At 41.9% G+C, this 21,265-nt stretch overlaps 2 protein-coding genes across 2 annotated transcripts; one reads left to right on the top strand and one right to left on the bottom strand.

Annotated features, from left to right (window-relative positions):
• Positions 1-1,360: 1,360 nt before the first annotated feature.
• Positions 1,361-12,546, top strand: LOC311359381 (protein-glutamine gamma-glutamyltransferase 2-like). The gene is made up of 15 exons (XM_084479392.1): positions 1,361-1,473; positions 1,761-1,946; positions 2,078-2,308; positions 2,550-2,668; positions 5,055-5,183; positions 5,567-5,735; positions 6,109-6,241; positions 6,590-6,696; positions 6,819-6,907; positions 10,206-10,359; positions 10,504-10,592; positions 10,940-11,123; positions 11,472-11,632; positions 11,948-12,084; positions 12,199-12,546. The coding sequence occupies exons 1-15, from the start codon at positions 1,464-1,466 to the stop codon at positions 12,383-12,385; spliced, it is 2,085 nt and encodes a 694-aa protein (XP_084335518.1). The 5' UTR covers positions 1,361-1,463; the 3' UTR covers positions 12,386-12,546.
• Positions 12,547-12,677: 131 nt separating this feature from the next.
• On the bottom strand, positions 12,678-20,281 carry rprd1b (regulation of nuclear pre-mRNA domain containing 1B). Its single transcript, XM_084479166.1, has 8 exons — positions 19,647-20,281; positions 19,303-19,432; positions 18,782-18,915; positions 18,610-18,636; positions 18,208-18,326; positions 17,824-17,950; positions 17,268-17,443; positions 12,678-14,537 (listed from the first exon to the last, which is right to left on the bottom strand). Exons 1-8 carry the CDS (start codon positions 19,795-19,797, stop codon positions 14,388-14,390), a joined length of 1,014 nt encoding a protein of 337 aa, XP_084335292.1. The 5' UTR covers positions 19,798-20,281; the 3' UTR covers positions 12,678-14,387.
• Between the last annotated feature and the right edge of the window lie 984 nt (positions 20,282-21,265).

The raw sequence follows: 21,265 nt of genomic DNA on the forward strand, positions 1-21,265 counted from the left end.
TAACTGAGTTTGGTGACCACTTACAAAAAAAACATTTGGGTCAAAAACCACTTATTTTATGGGTCCAAAGATGGTTCCAAACTGGTTCATTTACCAGCATTTATACTCATCTTAAAACCAATGATATTTTTTTTCATACTTTCATATTTGTATTGTTGTATTTGTAACAGTTGTTATTTAACAAAGAACATTTTATATTACTCTTTGTAACAATGCCGTGTCTGATGTTCATCATGGCATGTTGGTTCATATTTAAAACCACTAATATCACATGGATCCTTACTTTCTGATTACCAACTTATTTTTTCTAAACGTCAATGTTTGCTTGCTTTTTTGGGGCTTTTGTTTAAGATTCATATTTTATTTATACAACCACTACAGGTAACACACTGATTTGTGCTTTACACAGTGCTTTAATCAAATTATGCAAAAACAATTGTTATTTCTTTGTATTATAATTATCATCATTATTTTGTTTCTTTATCTAACCCAGACAGACCACTTTTAATAGCATGAGGATATGATACCAGACGGTCACGTTAGCATACAGACAGGGCCCCTAATTGTTCCTCAGAAAGCCTTGTTAGGGGGAAGGACACAATAGTGCGCAGACAGTGAAAGTGGAATTGCGCAATTGTATTATCTATGTATTTTAGTCCCAATATAGTTCATTCACAAAACCTGTTTTAATCAATATTCACTTGTTTATTTTCAGGCGATGTTGGCATGTGTGGCATTCTGTGTTATTTGTTTAATTCTGAGATAGTTTTAACTATAGGGTTTTCACATGATCCAAACCACATTTCTGTTGTTTTTTTCTGATTGAATTATTCATACAATTAAACAAGAAAGGAAGTGTGTCTGTAATATTTCAATGATTTTTAGTTCAAACTAAGACATTTCAAATTTTTAAATGTTTATTTATATCTATAGATATAAAGATATAAAGGAAGAGGACATCTTTTCATGTTAAATGTCTAACCTTTTCTTTTCAATGAAAGCATTGTATTGGTAGGCCTACTTGGAATCTTTGGACTGTAAAATGTGACATGAAAAATAAATATGAAATATACATTTTCTTTGTGTGTGTGTGGGGGTTTGTATGTGTGTATGGGTTTCTCATTGTATGCAAAGTGTTTAGTTTCATAATAAACAAAAAAGTTAATTATTAGTACAAATAAATATGCACACATACAAACAAATCTAATTATTCGTACACATTCAAAGAAACCTGACATCTAAATCTAAGTCTTGATTAATGTTCATAAATCACTGTCTAAAAATAGTGGTGGAGTCTTTCCTGTCACGACTTATCTGTCCGTATCCACTCCAGTTTCAAACGCCATAAATACTCTTGGTGTGGCACGACACTGCTTCAGTGTCGACAAACCCAGGAGCTCCTTGTGGACACTAAGAGAACCAGGTGGAGGATCCAACATAACGAGAAACTCTCCACTGTAGCCATGTCACAAGGTAAAGATCCCAACTCTCACATCTCTTGCTTTTAGTTTAGACTGAATTGCAAATAACTGAGAGTAACAGAGTGAAATAAACAATTTAGGCGCTGTAATGCTACAGGAGGTAGATCACATGTCAGAATGTTGAGTGTAAGAAAAATGTCTGTGGCACATGATGACATGATGCATGACTATCTATTCTGGCCTGTGTATCTATGTCATGTTTCTGTTTGCTACCGCTTTTATATAAAAATATCTGCATTTGTTCTATTTTTCCATTTTAACCTTTTCAATCCATCAAAGTGTTGGAAATTGAGCGGTGTGATCTTGACATCAAGAGCAACAAGCGGAGCCACCACACCGAGCAGAATGGAGAGGATCGCTTGATTGTGAGAAGGGGTCAGGCCTTTAGCCTCATACTGCATCTAAAGGCCGGCAGTCCAGAGTTTAATGCCAAGGAAACTGGCTTTACCCTAATTGTTGAAACAGGTACTGTCCTCTGTGTGAGCATGTGTTAGAGTGTGCATATAATTGCACAGTGTACATTGCATGATATTTTAACCAACAAGTGCATATTAATATGCACTAATGTCACAATGTGTGTGTATTTTACTGTACAGGTACCTTGCCCGGTAAGGAATCAGACACAAAAGTCTCCTTTGGTCTGAAGGACTCCACAGATGACAAAGAATGGAGTGCATCCGCTTCTAAGGCCCCTGGAAACACTGTCGCTCTCACCATCAGTTCCTCCCCAGAGGCTCCCATCGGGGTGTACTCTCTGAGACTGCTTCAGCAGGGACAGAGCACCAGCCTTGGGGTGTTTGTCTTGCTCTTTAACGCCTGGTGCCCCAGTAAATATACTTCTCCCTTTTCTATTCAATCAAAGCTTTCTTTTCATGTATTATTTATTGAATCCAGAAGAAAATAAGGATTAAATACCTGTAACATTATGTACAAGAAAAGTTCCTAAAATGAATTGTGTTTGTGTTTGGCCACACATTTCACCGTTCACCAGATACAATGGGTTTGCCTTTAGTATTTTGTAAAAATGTTGTTATCCTAGTAGTGTTGATATTGTGAATGTCCTTGCAGGAGATGCTGTTTATATGAGAAGTGAAACCAAGAGGCAGGAGTACGTTCTATCCCAGCACGGCCTCCTCTATCGGGGTGCAGCCAACCGCATCCATCAGAAACCATGGAACTTCAGCCAGGTGAGGAGAAGTCTTTACGGCAACCCTTTCAATAGGGAAAATCCTCCATCCCAGGTCATTCATTAAAGTAGTCATGGCATGCATTCACATGAAAAGTATTTGAGGCATTCAGCCAATAGTAAAATGTTATGTTGTTGGAAAAGGGTTAATTCTTATTCAACAGGAAACATCCTCACATCCAGTGTGCGAAATACCCTTCAATATTCGGGGGGGTCCCCATCTCCCGAATGTTGCACAATATCGATCAAAATTTTTCTCATGCAGTAGGCCTATAGCATACTTCAAGGCGTAAAGGCGCAAAGTCAAAGTACTTTGTGGGCGGTTCTATGGCGCTGTTGCTATTATGACGGCAAGATAAATGAGCTTTTGCGCCCGGCGCAAATCTAAAATGGGTTGGGCTGAAACCCATAGGTGTGTTTTGGGCGTAACGTGCAATAAACCAATGAGATTGGCATCTCCCACCCCCTTTAAGAGCCAGCGCATTTTGACTTTTTGACAGCGCGTTTGCAGTGCAAACGTGGTTGACCTGCCGGGCGGGATGATCACTACTTCCCCACATAAAGAGCTTAGTTCTGATTGGATCGCTTCCCAAATCGTCCCGCTTACATTTTCGTCTCGTTTTTATTTGTTAACGAAAGTGTCAAAAGATTTTGTCGTAGTTTTTGTCATCCTAAATTGATTTTTATTTAGTTATCATCTCGCCCCCCCCCCCCCACCACCCCCAATGTTTTCTCAATGGATCTCCACGAATCACACAAGTGGCCAATTTTGTTTAAAAAACTGTGAATTTCGCCGAAAGGTGACTAGTTTGCATGCCTGTGTGTATAGCCTACGTGTGTTCCGACCTGCCATGGCACGTCAAAATAGCAACAACAACTGCGCTATCCGCTAGACAGTCAGTCAAAATAGCACCAAGTATCATTTGCGCCGGAACATGCCCCTGCTTTTCACCGACACGCCTCTCCAGGCGCAAGTGTAGTGGTGCCTGGTTGCTGCGGGGGAAAATCAGCTTTGCGCCGGGTGCAAACTAGCAACGACACTATGGAGGTAGATTTGTGTCTTTATTATGCAATCAAACAGAATAGGTTTGAGAGCAAAACTTTCCACACTGCAATCAAAAAATAGATTTGAGAGCAAAACTATCGACACTGCAATCAAAAAATGTTTTATTGCAAGTAAAATAAATGTGAAAAAAAAAATGTATAAAAAATGTATTAATGGGAATCCAAAAGTTTTGTTTGCAAATCCAAAAGTTTTGTTTGCGGATCCAAAAGTTTTGTTTGCGAATCCAAAAGTTTTGCTTGTGAATCCAAAAGTTTTGCTTGCGAATCCAAAAGTTTTGCTTGCTGTTGAGCTGAATCTCGTGGGCGGGACCTACGCCGAAAGATGTAAGACACGTCTCTATTGGCCAGTCTCGATCGGAGTGACAGCTTGGCAACTCCGCTCCCGAGTCCCGCTCGGTCTCATCATGGACTTCAAAACTCCCTCTCTCGTTACTAACTGTGGATGTTGCCAAGCTGTCACTCCGATCGAGACTGGCCAATAGAGACGTGTCTTACATCTTTTGGCGTAGGTTCCGCCCACGTGATTCAGCTCAACAGCAAGCAAAACTTTTGGATTTGCAAGCAAAACTTTATATTTTGCAAGCAAAACTTTTGGATTCACAAGCAAAACTTTTGGATTCGCAAACAAAACTTTTGGATTCGCAAACAAAACTTTTGGATTTGCAAACAAAACTTTTGGATTCCCATTAATAAATTTTTAATCACATTTATTTTACTTGCAATAAAACATTTTTTGATTGCAGTCGATAGTTTTGCTCTCAAATCTATTTTTTGATTGCAGTGTGGAAAATTTTGCTCTCAAACCTATTCTGTTTGATTGCATAATAAAGACACAAATCTACCTCCATACGACACATGTGGCGGTGTAGAAAGTCAATTGCACCGGGCGCAAGATAGGGCCCTTCTTCTGTTTGGCGCACATGGCTAATTTGCATACGCGCACAGGACTGGCTGGCTCCGCTTGGCAAAAAAATAGAACATATTTGTGAATAAATGTTTAAAATTCTGAATACTGGACATGGGGAGCTTAAACACATTTAAATGACCATTAGTGACAATAATAAATAACAAATGTACGAAATTTGAGACCCCCTTCAAATTTTGCTTTTGAGGCTTTCAGGGGGTCTCATGGGTTAATCGGGGGGGGGGGGGGCCCAGCCCGGACCCCCCCCCCGTATTTCGCACACTGCTCACATCAATAAATAAAGTATTCAGATCCGATAGACACGTCATTGCCTTTGGCACGTCAGTGACTCAAATAAATCATGACATATAAAATCAAAGTAACGATATTAACCGGACATGCATTGTTTGGGTTGTAGTTTGAGCCCGGCATCCTGGACATCTGTCTGAAGATCTTGGATGAAGGTCTCAACGTTGTGTCTGACACTGAGCAAGACTGCTCTGAGAGACGAAGCCCTGTGTATATCACCAGAGTGCTGAGCGCCATGGTAACCCCCACTGACCGCCTGTTGGTTTATCTGTCAGTCAGTCTTTCTTTCTGTCTGTCCCCCCACCAGTAACCAACATGATCATATGCATGAGCATAATAATGATCTGCTAATATTAGTATTTTTGTCGTATGAGTCTTAGGCGTATCAGTGTCAGTATTAGTTCAAGCATTAGTATTGAGACTTTGACCTGGTTGAATAAATTAAGTTAAATAAAAAAGTATCAGTATCAATATCCTATCAGTATTAGAATAAGTATTAGTATTAGCATTATGACAATTTGTTTATGCTTATGGTTAAACAGTTATTTGCAAGCTACAGGGGGGTGAAACAAAAGTTAAAAATCCAACTTTATTACTCTGTAACGGGGTGTCTCCCCCCAGATCAACAGTAACGACAACGAGGGCGTTCTGGTGGGAGAGTGGGCGGAGTTCACAGATGGAGTGCACCCCTCCACCTGGATAGGGAGTGGGGACATCCTGCGGCAGTGGGCCAAGAGCGGGCCAGTCTGCTACGGCCAGTGCTGGGTCTTCGCTGCTGTGGACTGTACAGGTACGGTCTGCTCTGGCTGATTGTACCTCTGGCTGTTCATATCCTATGCTCTATCAATTTCAATGTGTCCCTTTTCCTTAGATTCAATTTTTTTATTATTAAATCTGGTATATCACTTAATGTATGATATTAATTTATATGATTACATATAGGCCTAATATCAGATGATATAAATTGATATGATATAAATTGATATAAAATTATACATAATTTAAATTGATATACGATTATATATGATTTAAGATTATACCATATATGATTTTTACAATTGATATTACATATCATCACATTGCGTGGTATCGTATCACATCATAGAAGTTGTTTATTTGTTTGTCTATATTGAAACCGTATGCCTACCCTCTCTTGGCACCAGTGTCCCGTGCGCTGGGCATCCCCTGCCGAGTGGTCACCAACTTTAGTTCCGCTCACGACGGGAACGGCAACCTGCTGATTGAGAAAATGTATGATGAGGATGGCGAGAGGCTTTCAGACCCAGACTCGGTGTGGTCAGTATATGTGATCTGAGTTCCCTGAAATCTCTGATATGGCTGTGTGATGCTGGGGTAAAAAAAAGTCTCAAACCAACACCCACTGTCAAGTTCAAGTTCCTTTATTTTGTACCCAGAGTATCTTATTGCAGTGTTTACAGAAGACATCAATGTGTAACTCATAATAAAAAAAAAAGAAAAAAAAAGATTTTGGTGTTTACTAATACATTTATTGAAACACATTTTGAAAAAAATCTGAAAATCTTTTTCACATGTTTTTCTTGGATTTTTCTTTTTCAAAGGTAAAAAAAACAACCTGTAAAAAAAAACGTTATCAACTCACATTTCTCTGTCCTGCCCCATCAGGAACTTCCATGTGTGGGTGGAGAGCTGGATGGCTCGGCCTGACCTGGAACCAGCTGGGTTTGATGGCTGGCAAGTCAGCGACGCCACTCCACAAGAGACAAGCGAAGGTACACGGTCAACACAAATTCTATATATAATATTCTTACTCTGGAAACTAATGGAGCCTCTGTTCTGTACCTCGGTCGCTCTCTATGGGCTAGCCGGCTTCCTAACTTGAGTCCCCTTGCAGGTGTGTTCTGCTGTGGGCCGGTTCCAGTCAGCGCTATCAGGGAAGGGGAGTTGACCAAGAAGTTTGACGCTCCCTTTGTTTTTGCCGAGGTGACTTTTATTTCATCGTAGCCTATTACAAAATACTCAGGTCACTGAATTCGCTCTTATTTGATTGGCTCGCCTCATGTCGTTCAGAACATCACTGCAGTCTTACTATTTGGCCCTGATAACATTTATGCAAAAAGTAGCCTATCATCCTGTCTCCAGAGCCGGATTAACCCAAAGGCAAACTAGGGGGGGGGCCCAGACAGAAGGACAAAAAAAAAAAAATATATATATATATATTGAAATAGCCTATACAAATGTCCTATCTACTATTTATTTCAGTGTTAATATATCAATATATATTAATTAACTAAAAATAGTGACGTTGTTTATCTTAACGTTACGTCACATTAACGCCAATCAGTTAAGTCCGAGGGGAGGTCAGCGGGACAAGACTAAGCGGAACAATAAAGCTAGCAGGCAGGTCGTTTTTTGAGTAGGCTAACATTCAAGATGCTTTCGGGTGTGGCAAAACGTAAAAAGAAAAAAATGAAGAGGAACAAAAGAAGAGACAGCGGGGTATGGCAAGCCGAATTGTCATTTATCAACTAAGTTTGACTATCCGGAATTAACATTGTAGATATCAACAACTTCTTTCTGACTAGTCGTAATTACATTTTGAATAGTTGGAATTTTCATTCAAGATATCTGTAATGTAATTGTGATTAGTCGAAACGACAGATAAAGATATCTGCAATTCAGTTTCGCCTAGTCAAAAAGAACATTTTGGATATCCACAACTACATTCCTCCTATCCACAATTGTCATTTCAGATATCCACAAAGACATTCCTCCTAGGAGAAATGACGTCTTTTTTGCCATTCATGTCTATGGGGTTTCTCATTACAGATATCTACAATTCAATTGAGGATATCCACTATGTGAATTACGGATATCTGCAACTGAATTGTAGATATCTGTAATTCCAGTTTGAGATATCTACAATTTGATTCTGACTATCCCTAACTCCAGTTTGAGATATCTACAACGTCGTTTTGACTAGTCATAACTCCAGTTAGAGATATCTACAACTTAATTTTGCCTAGTCAAAACTTCATTTGAGATATCTTAAAAGGGACATGTAGATATCTTGAATTGAGGTGAATTAAAGATATCTTGAACTTGAATTATGACTAGTCAGAATCAAATTGTAGATATCTCAAACCGGAATTACGGATATCTACAATTCAGTTGCAGATATCCGTAATTCACATAGTGGATATCCGCAATTGAATTGTAGATATCTGTAATGAGAAACCCCATAGACATGAATGGCAAAAAAGACGTCATTTCTCCTAGGAGGAATGTCTTTGTGGATATCTGAAATGACAATTGTGGATAGGAGGAATGTAGTTGCGGATATCCAAAATGTTCTTTTTGACTAGGCGAAACTGAATTGCAGATATCTGCAACACATATCCAGTCTAGCGAATTTATGTCAAATTGGCTTGCCATAGCGGGGGGCTATTGAGAATGAGGAGTTGTCGTCACGGCACAGAGCCCCTCCCCTTCCCGCCATGTTGGAAGGTACGCCCCTCCGAGTGCAGCTGAGCTTTGCGTTATTGTTGACACGGTAGCTGCTAGCAGAGGAGGTTGTTGCAATTCTGTACTGTTTTAACAATGCCTGGAAATTACTGCTGCGTTAAAAACTGCTCCAATGCCTCACACGATCGTCGAGGAAACCATAAGAACAGTGGGCTACAGTTTGTCTGGTTCCCTAAATGGACAACGCACTGAAGGCTGCCCCACACTACGATTTTTGAGTCGAATGTACACCACACACATAAAGAGAATCTCAGCCGATTGTTGCTCTCCGATCGTAAATCCAAATACATGAGATTCGAACACAAGACGGAACACCACACACTATAGGGCAATCTTGTCCGATAATTGCCCACTGCAGGGCTGTGGAGGTAGAACTAGAGCAACTCGCGTCAACAGTGAAGATGGATCAGCGTCTTTTGACAGCAGTGGTTTCCGCGGTGCTTATGCTTACATAATATCAGAGAATATCCGTGTCAGTTCGGCCGCGGCGCAATTAATGATTAAAGATCATAAACATAAACTGAATGGGTTACTGGGTAACTTTGGTTTACGATTAGTTTTATTTTGGTTGAGAGTAGGCTAGAGTTGCTGTGTTTCGCCATTCTCCACTACGTCTGCATTGCAGTAATTCGCTGGAGCTTAGTTTGTTTAGATCCCGCTAGTTGGATACATTGCATTCTTTCGTAGTGGCGACTTCTCGACTGCAAGGGAAGCTCGGCTTCACCTAAAATTTCGAAAATTAAATGGTCAGATATATACTGTTGTGTTAACATTTCATTGATTAAAAATGCGTTAGAACACGTCCATCTCGAAGACGAGTTCGTTCAGAATCAGCTGCTTATCGCAGGTCGACTGACTCGATTTCCTTCTCATACACTTACGTGTTTAATTTGCGTGTGTTTAGACAGATGGGCGTGCACACACACGCGCACCAAGCATCACCCGCATTCATTCATTATTTTAAACACTCACTCGCGGTAAAACGATGTTTTCTCACGATCAAATACTCATCAATCCTAAAAGTAATGGGCTTGTACACGATGTCTTTGTCAAGAACATATGTGTTTGCTGTACGGTGTTTGCAGATGCATTGATTTAAAAGTAGGCCTACAATTTACCGCTGTATCAGCTGTTCTTTCCCAAATCATTTAACCAATCATTTACCCTAAAACTAGATTTTGTTTTGGAAGCCTGGAATATACTTTCTCGAATGTATTATTGTTATTATTATTATTATTATTATTATTATTATTTTAACGCATGGCATAGCTTAGCGTCTCTATGTCGCGTATTTCCTCATCTGTCTCTATGCCGCTCTGACAACGTTGCCCCTGGCAACCGATAGCCGTGGATGCCATCATGGCGGACGGACTCAAACCCCTCCCCAAAAATCATGTGAAAATCACGAGCCGTCCGACAGCTGTGAAGCTGCAATGCTGACACCTATTGGTGATTTACTGGTACTACTGCCTTAACAATGACACTGGCAATGGATAAGAGATAAGGATAATTTAATAGCATTTAATGGAGCCGTGTAATAACATATAAATAATAAAAATCAAAAAATAGTCTGATAGACTGTTTAATATACAACACATGACTTATTTTGGCGTACAAATAACCAACTTGTACTCCACTAACTCAACAAAACCAAGACACCATTATGATAGTCATCACATCCATGTTATACTCGGGATACTAGTATCATTCAATCATAGAACGTTCATCGAGTACCTCCTGATGTGTTTGCATTCAGGTTAATGCCGACGTCGTTGAATATGTCAGACTGTCAACCGGAGACTTCGTCCAGTTCAGTGGCTCGACGGATTCCATTGGTCAAAACATCAGCACCAAGGCCGTCGGCAGGGACGAGAGGCGGGACATCACTCATCACTACAAGTACCCTGAAGGTGGCGTTGCACCGAAAGACAATGTTTCAATAGTGTTATTTGTCACACATAACCAACAGATGTTCAACAATCTGAAGACACACATACACACTGACTGACGCTCTGTAGAAACACTGTTCGACACTTAACCCGGACTTCTCTCAGGGTCTGAGGAAGAGAGGCGTGTCTACGAGAGGGCCCAACACCGCAACAAGCTGCAGAAAAGGGGCAAGGAGCCAGGGCTTCAACTAAAGGTGTCATATAACTTTATATCCACTTCATACGCTGTTATTGTTTTATATTTATTTATTATTATATTATTTATTATTATATATTTATTGTTTTTTGCATATCTTTCGTTATTGGCGAAGCTTTACAGAGCCTTGTCAGGAATTGTGCTTAGCTTATAATTGGTTTGATGTCCACAAACCACCTGTAGGCATCCTTGAGCAAGATGCCCATCCCCTACCTGCTTGCTAGTAGCTAAATGACCTGTATCTGAACTCCCTGTAAGTTATGCTTTTGCTTAATAGCAAGTGAAAAGAATATGCACACTTGCAGGTGACTCATAGCATGTGATTTTGCCCCCATCGATCTACAGATTAAGCTGGCAAAAAACATGGTGGTGGGCTCAGACTTTGAGGTGTACGCGGTTCTCTCCAACAACTGCATGGTGGCCAAGAGCTGTAGCTTCATGCTGTATGCGCGGGCTGTGCGCTACAACAGTACCAGGGGCGAGAGCTGTGGGTTCATCTCTGACCCGGTGACCGCGGTGCCGGGGGAAGGTCAGTGATAGAGGCTCACACAACAATGCCCACGGAATTGGGTTGGAATAATGAGGGGGGGGGGGGGGGGGGGGGGCTGAGCTGAGCCTCCTGTTCATACATTTCATTTCTGCACTTTTTATAATTGACACTACGAGGTCAGGTTCCTCTATATGCAAGAGGTCGGAAATCATTGTTTACTAGATCAATATGTAATGCAAAACACATCACTTACATTAAAGCTTTAACAAACAAATCCCTCTCGATGCTAAAATCCTAAAACAAACATCCACAATCATCCAAATACATATAAAGCACAATGAAACCTCCACTAAACCAGCCATGTGTTGTGTATATTTATGTTTATAGATAAACTCCTCTTTCTAAAGTTGAAGTATTCAAACTATGGGAAGGTGATCAGCCCTGACCGGATGATACAGGTGACGGCCTTCGTCAACGACAAGGAAAACAGGGAGTTCCACAAGGCGGAGAAGCTCATTGTGCTGGACGAACCAAACCTGGAGGTCAAGGTGGGCATGGATGGCTGGAGGAGTGTGTGGATGTATAGGTGAAGGGATGGATGGATGGATGGGTGGTTGTACTGATGGATTGGTGGATGGATGAGTGTGGATAGGGAGGTGTGTAGATAGATGGATGAATTGATGCGTGAATGGGTGTATGGATGGATTCATAATATATGTAATATGCAACATTTCATGAAAGGACCTTGAGGACTTACAAGGGCTGTTGAGGGACAAAGAATGTAATTTATGATTATTATTCATACAATCAATTAATATCATAATGATGTTGAAGCTACACTGAAACAACGTGCGTCTCTGCAGCTTACGGGAGAAGCCAGAGTGGGTCAGCCCCTAACAGCTGAGCTCTGCCTGCTGAACCCTCTGCCAGAGGCCCTGCAGGACTGCAGCTTCACAATTGAGGGAGTGGGCCTGACTCAAGAGAAGCCCATCATAATAAAGTACGTCTCTTTGGTCCTTAATAGCACTTTCTTATTTTACTCATTTAATTTATTAATAATAATATATAATACATTTTTTGAGAAAATGCAGACAATCATGACTTCTGTTTCTAGGCTAGGGACCGTGGCTTCACAACAGGAAGCCAAGGCCAGTGTCCAGCTGTCACCCAGGGAGGCGGGCTCCACTGTGCTTCTGGTGGACTTCGACAGCGACAAGCTGAAGAACATCAAGAACTTCATCACTGTGGTGGTGATGACCGATGATCTCTCACCCTCTCTCAATGCTATTGCAATGACATAGAGCACCAAATTTACAACTCTCACTTCACCAATTTAAACAAACCAAAATTCACGCTACTTGCCTTGAATCATAGCCTATTCATTTCAATTTGTCAGTTTTATGAAGTTTTAACTCACTTCTGTGCTATTTGTTATAATTTTGATTAAAAAACTTGGAAAGTATCGTTTGGCAAAATAATACTTTCACTTTCAAAATAAAATAGTCTAACCACCCACTATAAATGCAAGTCGTCTGCACCTTTACTTGCACAAAAACCAGCTGGACAACTACTGTATATGTTCAAATGGTTACACTTTATTAGTATCCATTGAAGCACTTTAAGTACAGAAAAAAATAATCAAACGCTAGTAGAACAGCATGATTCTGCAAAGAGAAACGGTCACTTAACATTAAGAAAATGCAGTACCATCCTCCTAGCACCCCTGGGAAAAATCACATCCATTCTGCAACGCTGTCAAACAGCGTGTCATCCATGGGACGAAAGTCAAGTATGGAACGGTCTACATAGCTGGTATCCTCAAACTTAGTGTAAACTCACAAAACCTAAACACTTTCATTTGGTGCTGACTCATTCCATACTCAGAACTCAGAGGTTGCAGATATGTCTGACAGGCCTGATCGTTTGATCAGAGTTGCCCTGACTCCTGATGTTGGTACTATTTAGGTAGTACATATAGACAGTGTACTATGTAGTTGATAGTAGGGTTCCGAAAGCTTTTAAATAATTTGTTACACAAATGCCTTTGTCATTTTAAAAGCTCTCAAATATCAATTTTATCTGTACATAGAAATGAAAACACAAACCATACGTTATTCCAATTATGAGATATGGCCTAAACAAATACAAACGGGAAAGAGATAGTACGTTGCTGAACTACTAGGCCTGTGTTTTGCATTAGGATTCTTAACCTCCTAAAGCTACTGAAATGTCCTAATCTTTTAAAAACCATGACCCCTCTACCAATGAACACCTGAGAACTGTCTTTCAGAACTGAAGCAGTGTAGGCCTTCTGACACTAAACAGGAATACCGAGGGTAAAAAAAAAAAAAAAAACAATGCGGCAAAAAATGTTTAACACATTAAACAGATGTTTTTCGTTTTTTCAAAACGAATGAATATTCCTTTTTTTTTCTCCTTTTGAACAAATGGGTAATGTAGTTGTTCGCGTAACAAAATGTGTCTTTTACCCATCCATCGAAATTGTCCCAATATAAGATCTACTTGCACTATTCATTTCTTGTTTAAGCTCCATGTTCAAACAAAGAAGACAAAAATACTAAACAATAATTTAAAAATAAGACATTCCAAATTAAACGATTTGAACTCATTTTAACCTAATCGGACACCCAGTAAAGGTCAAGAACTTGCATTCCAGGCTTCCGCGTCCACTGCAAAGAGTCTGTGATGTCACAGTTGTGGACTATCGGCACACACACACACTCACGCTCTGCGAGAGAAGCGCCCCCTCTCCCAACAGTTTAAAGCAAACTAAACAAAATGAAGGGAACACACTCCTTCACATCGGGGTTGCAGCGAGGTCCCGCCAGCCCCATGACACATTATGCAGGGCTTCCTCTGACAAAAATAACAAGTAGTGATTAGGCATTGCCATCCATGACCGCCCCCCTCGCACCAACCCTAATACCCACACACACACGTATATATCTGAGACCGTAGCGGACAGTCCCGGCATAAAAAAACTTGACGGTATTAAAACCAAAAACAGGAAGCCATAGTGTTCCGAGCTGGTGGAGTAGAATCTTCGATAATAAATGGGCGGGAGAAATGGAGGGAGTTGTTGTGTCATTGAAAAATGTCCACTATGACTTTTTCTCTCCGTCTCTCTCTCTCTCTCTGAGAAGTCACAAATTGTTGGGGGGGGGGGGGGGGGGGAGAGAGAGAGAGAGAGAGAGATACTGTGTTTGTGTTGACTCCACAGGTTGGCGGCGGGGTTAGAGTGTCTGTGTATGTGTGTGGTGGGGGGGGGGGGGTGGTGGTCTCTCAGTCGGTGGAGAAGAGGTCCCCGGCGGAGGGCAGTGGTGCGAGGCCCCCCGTCACGTTGGGGAGCAGCGAGAGGTCGGGCAGGCTCTGGATGTGGGACTTGAGCTCCTTCCGCACTGTGGTGACCCGGGCCAGCTTCTGTTTGAACTCCTGTAGGGGGGCACGGCACCCGGCCAGGGGCAGCGTTAGAGACACTGGGAACCAGGAGGTATTCTTGTTGTCACCTTGTCAACGGACGTCTATGTGACAAACTTAAAATAAACTATTTGAGAAAATGGACATTTTAAAAAGGAAGCCATCATTAACAATGTGAATGTAGCACGTTTACAGAAATGTAAACAAGGTGCACCGTCCTGGACGGTGCACTAATTTAATATAGAAATATACTGCATGAATATCTGAATGTAATCAAAAATAAATACTAACCATTGTTAAACCAAAGTTACAGAATCTGTTGAACACTTTAGTATGCAATTTGTTTAATCTGTCCACTAAACTTTATCCGATACCACTTATTAGGGACCGAGCCAAACTTGGCAAGGACCCTATTGAAACCCTCGTGTTTCTTCTTCTTATTATTTTCCCTCATCTTCGACTGCATTTTTCCCCCCCTGCACATATTCGAAAACTCATTTTTATTTGGCACATTTTGTGGGACTGGTGAAAAATTTGATATTCTAGCCCTCAAATTCACATTCGCCCCTAGGTGGCGCTATACCAACTATGCCAAAATTTCAACGTTTGCACAAGCATAACTCGTCACCGGTTGGACCTAAACTCATGAAACTTTGCACACATATGCAAATCCTCATAATGAAGAAATTTGCAGATACTAACTTAGCACTTCCGGTAGCCACATTTCCCGCCATTTTGAATTTAGTTAAAAACAGTAAATTCCCCAAGGATCCCAGGTTTTTCGACTTTGACAAAAATCCTTTGGCAGATATATTCTATGGCCCATTATCTTCAATCTGACATAAGGATTAGTCTGTAGGATAAATTTCAAAGTACCCATGAGCCATTGAGTTCAAAAAGGGGTGTGTTTTTCACCCCAAAAATAGTAAATTGCACCTATCTACATTAATTGGACTCCTATGGTGTTGGACCTCTCTACTAAAGTTGTTCATAATCAAATTCTGAACAAGAATAAGTCAACAATTTTTCAAATGGGGCGTGGCATCGAAGTGGGCGTGGCCCGTGACTAAAATAGCCACAGTTCATAGACGCAATGTTTGATTTGGGCGGGACCAACTCAATGGCCGTTAGGTACCAAAGTTCTAACTGCTCACCAAAAATTAAGTCGATTTAAAAAACAACATGGCCGCCAGAGGAGGGTCGATCACTCTGCGGACACCGTAATAGTTATGAATATGAAATTCACAGGACACGTGTAAACTGGTGCCTCTAGCACACATACCAAAAATCGTGTTTCTCATGTGTGTAGCGCCCCCTACAGGAACTTTAAAAAGCAGCCCCTGCGCCACGTTTCACCAATATGTATGAAACTCAGTATTCACGTACAATGTGCCCATACCTACAGAAAAGCCTCTTGGACCCATGCTCCAAACCCCACAGGAAGTCGGCTATTTGCATTTTTAATTTTCACTCTCGGCGGCCATTTTGAATTTTTTTTCACTTTTTTGCCTTGTATTTGAATGAACTCCTCCTAGGGAATTTATCGGATTTGCTTCAAAATTGGTCAGTACAGTCATGAAGTGGTGCTAAACCAAAATCGTGCTATTTGTGACTGTACGTTGAAGGGCGTGTCCGTGGCATGCTGTCAAAGTTGGCCATTTTTGAATTCCGTCGCGTTGTATTTGAACTAACTCCTCCTAGGGAATTTATCGGATCTGCTTCAAATTTGGTCAGTACAGTCATGAAGTGGTGCTGAACCAAAATCGTGCTATTTGGGACTGTACGTTGAAGGGCGTGTCCGTGGCGTGATGTCAAAGTTGGCCATTTTGAATGGAATTTCACTTTTTCGCATTGTATTTGAACGAACTCCTCCTAGGGAATTTATCGCATCTGCTTCACAATTGGTCAGTACAGTCATGAAGTGGTGCTGAACCAAAATCGTGCTATTTGTGACTGTACGTTGAAGGGCGTGTCCGTGGCGTGCCGTCAAAGTTGGCCATTTTTGAAATCCGTCGCCTTGTATTAAACTAACTCCTCCTAGGGAATTTATCGGATCTGCTTCAAAATTGGTCAGTACAGTCATGAAGTGGTGCTGAAACAAAATCGTGCTATTTGTGACTGTACATTGAAGGGCATGGCCGTGGCGTGCTGTCAAAGTTGGCCATTTTGAATGGAATACTTTCACTTTTTCGCCTTGTATTTCAACTAACTCCTCCTAGGGAATTTATCGGATCATTGATGTAGGGTTAATAATGTTAGTTAAAGTTGTTACAACATGTAATTCAGTTAAATGTGGTCTTACATGTTAATGTCAAAACAATCAGTAGGACACCACAGGGCACCTCTGCTTCTACAGATTACATAAATTTGCGATTTTTTTTTAAAACTGCGCTTTTTTAAAACTGCGCGCAGTGATGAACGGGACCTCGTGCCGGCTTGCGGCTGCGTCACGTGCGGTCCTAACATGTGCACATCTTGCCAGCACACATGTTACGACGGCACGTGACGCGGCCGCAAGCCGGCGCGATTTTTTTTTAAAACTGCGCGCAGTGATGAACGGGACCTCGTAGTGGCGGCTGCAAGCCGGCGCGAGGTCCCGTTCATCACTGCGCGCAGTTTTAATTTTTTATTATTAACCCGTTTTATTTTTTAACTGATACTTCCCTAGGCATTTATATCCATACATCTCCGTGCATCACATGTCCAACTACACGTGCGCTGGTCATTCTGTGTGGAAGGCCTCACCTCCAGCTTCTTCTCCCTCTCCCCGAGGGCGTCCTTCTGGCTGCTGATGTAGTCGGTCAGCATGCGCGCCAGCTGCCGGCGGTCCTCCAGCTCCGCGGCCAGCCGCCCGTTGTACTCAGCCAGCAGCAGACACGCCTCGTCCACCGTCTTCGACAGCCGGTCCGCCGCCTCCTTGTCTGGGGGACAAGGAAGAGGGCCAGCAGTGTTACGGAGACTGGAATTCTCTAGTGTAGATTTAGCCGTATCTTCATTTAGGGCTACACCGAGCTAAGAGTCTGGTAGGTTTAAGTCAGTGAATGACACAGATGGAAAGGGCCTATAGAAGGGGGCGACAGATGTTTTTCCGATACAGAAAATAAATAAACAAGGAGACTGCTAACCGATGTTCAGCATTCTCAATGCATTACAATGGAAACCTGTACTTACACACTAAAATAAATGCCACAAAACATACTTCCCACAAAAGGTGTGTCCATTGATACACAGATAGACACAGTGTTATTATACGATTTGGGTTGCAGAGGAAGACAGTTGCGCGCACACACAAGTGTCTTACCAGTGATCTTCTCCAGTAGTGAGACATCCTGGACTTCCTGCGGCAGCGAGGCTATCTTTTGGCGCACGGCGGCGTCGCCCGATGCAGCGTTCTCCAGGTCCTGCAGCGCCTTCACCAGCTCCTCAGTCTGACCGCCGCCATGGGAGGAGGTAAGAAGGGTTAAAATAATGCTAAAGAGGGATTAGGAGGGATCATTTCATAGTCTTGTTACTCAGAATGGCTTGGAAACCATGTGCTAAAATAAAAAATAAGCTATGGTTAAAGGCTCAACTCAAATGAGGTATAAAATAAGAATATAAACAAAGTGATATTCGATTGCGTAATAAAGTGTTTTCAGTTAAGAGCATCGCTCTCCTATGAGGCCTGAACGACGGCGCCCCCTACCAGTAGAGCGGCGGTAGCGTCGGTGGTGTGCGGGGAGGCATGGCTCCTGTAGTCGTCATCCTCCTCTTCCTCCTCCTCCTGGATCTTCTGGTAGCTCCGCTTTACTGCCCTCTTCTCCTCTATGGACACGGGAGCAGGAGGGAGAAAGAAAGAAAGAGTCTATTTCAAATGTGACCGGATCTTATAAATAATATTAATGTTTGTTAATAAGGCCAAGAAACAAAGGTCAATCAAAAGCTTGACATATTCAGGGAAAATAAACTCTGAGTTCTTGAAGTAACAGGAAATTCCAAGAGTGCCCTGATTACAGTGCAAGTTGAAATACAACAGTTGGATATAAATGAATAAATTACTGACTAAAACTGCAACAAAGGCAGACCCAGAGAGACAAAGACAACTCACCAGTGACTTTATCATTGGAGGACACGACTGGAATAGAGAAAGAGAGACATATCACAACATAATTAGTATATTTCAAAAAGAGTGAGAGGGCGAGAAAAAGAATGACTACTAGATCAAGTGGTTGAATAACCATTGAGCATTGAAAGTCTGTTGAAGTATGCAGTCCACCGACCTGCAGGCTTGGGGCTGTTGGAGTCCTCAATGGCCAGTTTGAGCTGCTGGATGAAGTCTGCACGGTACAGAGCCCTCTCTTTCCAGATGTTCAGCAGCCTCTCCATGGGCTTCTTACAGCTCCCATCTGCCTCCCTACAGACCAAGGGTGTCCAAGAGAGTTCACAAGTTCAAGAGAGCACACCCCAGTAGAGAAGGCCAGTAAGCATTGATAAATGCAGTACAACAGATAAACACCAATAACAAATACAACTGAAAAAGATTGTGTTAGTAATACCGTAGTATATCATCATAACTATCTGATGGGATTGCATTTAAAGTTTTACTATAATCATTATTTCCACAAGCATTATTTTTCCACAGACCGTAATCAGCCCATAATACACTGAACATGTCCTCTGGATATTCAATAAACATCACCACAATTCAATGTTCATATTCATAGGCACTCGTACAATCAAGATTTCTAGTCACAATAACTCATTCCCATGTCCATATTTAGAGACAAGGCTCGCCGCTCACCGGGCCACATGGGAGCATGCATCGACTAGGACGGTCTCGAAGTCTTTGGCGAACTCCGGTCCTTTCTTTTTGCTGTTTTGGATCACATCGTTGGCCAGATAGAGGAACGTCAGCTTCCTACTTGTTTTCGCTAAAGCACAGATGGAAAGCTCCAGTTAGTACGATAAGTGATATACCTGACAGAATAAATCATTAATACGTTCGTTTGGACAACCATGCGTCTCACAGCTCATCGAAGATAGACCATACGTGGTCGTCTGTAACATGATTGATTGAATGGTTGCAAAAAAACACAATAAAGTACCATATTGAATGGAAGTTGGAAGACGTCAGGCAGCACTTACCCTTTTTCAGTTCCCTGTGCCAAACTTTGACGATGAGAGGTGAATGTTTACGATGGTGGATGATCCACAACGACAGGGTCTGAACGCTCTGCTGGGAGTTGCTGAGTTCAGAAAGCTTTTTCTCCAGGGCAGACTCGGAGAAGGACGACATGTTTTGTCCGGTGTACCTTCCGCCTTTAGTATTACAGGAACTCACACTTGCAGAGCTAGTGTTTAACTAAACGCAGCAAAGTTATCCAGTGGACCGAGCGAGAAGTGTTGCGTCGAGGGCAGTCTGAAAGTGGCCAATATAATCTATTCCTTCACTCATTTGGTTACTGACGAGGAAGGGTTACAAATTTCCAAAGCTGTAGGCTTTTAAACTTGCTTACCAAAAACAGCGTACTCTTGTCATGAGGCATTTGTTTACAATCCCATCTAGCTAGCCACGCTAGGCCGCCCTCGCCGAACGAGACACCCAGCTGCTATCTAGCTCATCGCCTGCGCGTAAACGAATCGGCTTCTCACAGCATTCCGATTAACAATTGAATCAGATCGCAGAATAAGAAAAAAAAGCTGAAGAGTTCTATTAAAACTCCAAAATCTTCGGCACTTTCCAACTATTCAAACAGCTATCTTCGAAGATGGCGACGACATTTCACCTCACCATGCATGGCGCACCGTGATGACGTAGAAAACGAGTAGCCCACCAGCAGCCCCGGTGAGATTGGCGGTGCGCTCTCGACCGCCCGAACGTAACAAGTGTTTCTGGTCTCATAGCACAATGAAAACGTATGCGAGGCCGAGACATGAAGTGCTGTTCAGTTGATGTGTTAGTGAACATCAAATAGCCTATTTACTGCACCTTTAAGGATGATGAAATACCATAATTGTTAGCGCACACTAGTTAACACCACCACCCTCTCGATGTTTTATTTTCATTCAATATAGGGAATATACGTTTTTACTTTACTTTCAACCGCTAGGTGTCGCTTGGAGCTTGGTTGCTAAGATGGTCCGTTTTATTAAGTTGGAATCAGCCGAAGGAATCAAACTAAATAAGCGTTCATATATAAGGCTTTTGTTAAAACAAACTGTCAAATACATATAGGGCAAATCAGCACCTTCTTTGAATACCATTGCTTTATTTAACGAAATCGAAGGGCAATACTTTAGGCCTACATATTTAGCGATTTTCGAAACGTATTTTAACTTTTTGTGCACCTCTTTGTGTGTTGAGTGTTATCAGGTATAGGAATATAAAAAAATAAACATTGCCAATATGGTTGCTCTCGTTGGTGTGTGTGTGTGTGTGTGTGTGTGTGTGTGTGTGTGTGTGTGTGTGTGTGTGTGTGTGTGTGTGCGACTGTGCGTGCGTGCATACATGCGTGTGTGTACGCGCGTGTGAGTGGTCGTATGTTTGTGCTTGCGTGTCCGTGTGTGTGTGTGTGTGTGTGTGTGTGTGTGTGTGTGTGCGTGCGCGTGCGCGCGCGCGCGCGCGTGTGTGTGTGTGTGTGTGTGTGTGTGTGTGCGTTAAGAGAGGTTACGTGGTCCAATTTATAAAAAAAAGACAACAATATTAATAATACCACATCGTTTTAATAATAGGTCATAAACATTTGGAGTAGAAAACCAGAAAA

Source organism: Micromesistius poutassou (assembly GCF_964030765.1).
Source record: "Micromesistius poutassou genome assembly, chromosome: 15".
Lineage (NCBI taxonomy): Eukaryota > Metazoa > Chordata > Actinopteri > Gadiformes > Gadidae > Micromesistius > Micromesistius poutassou.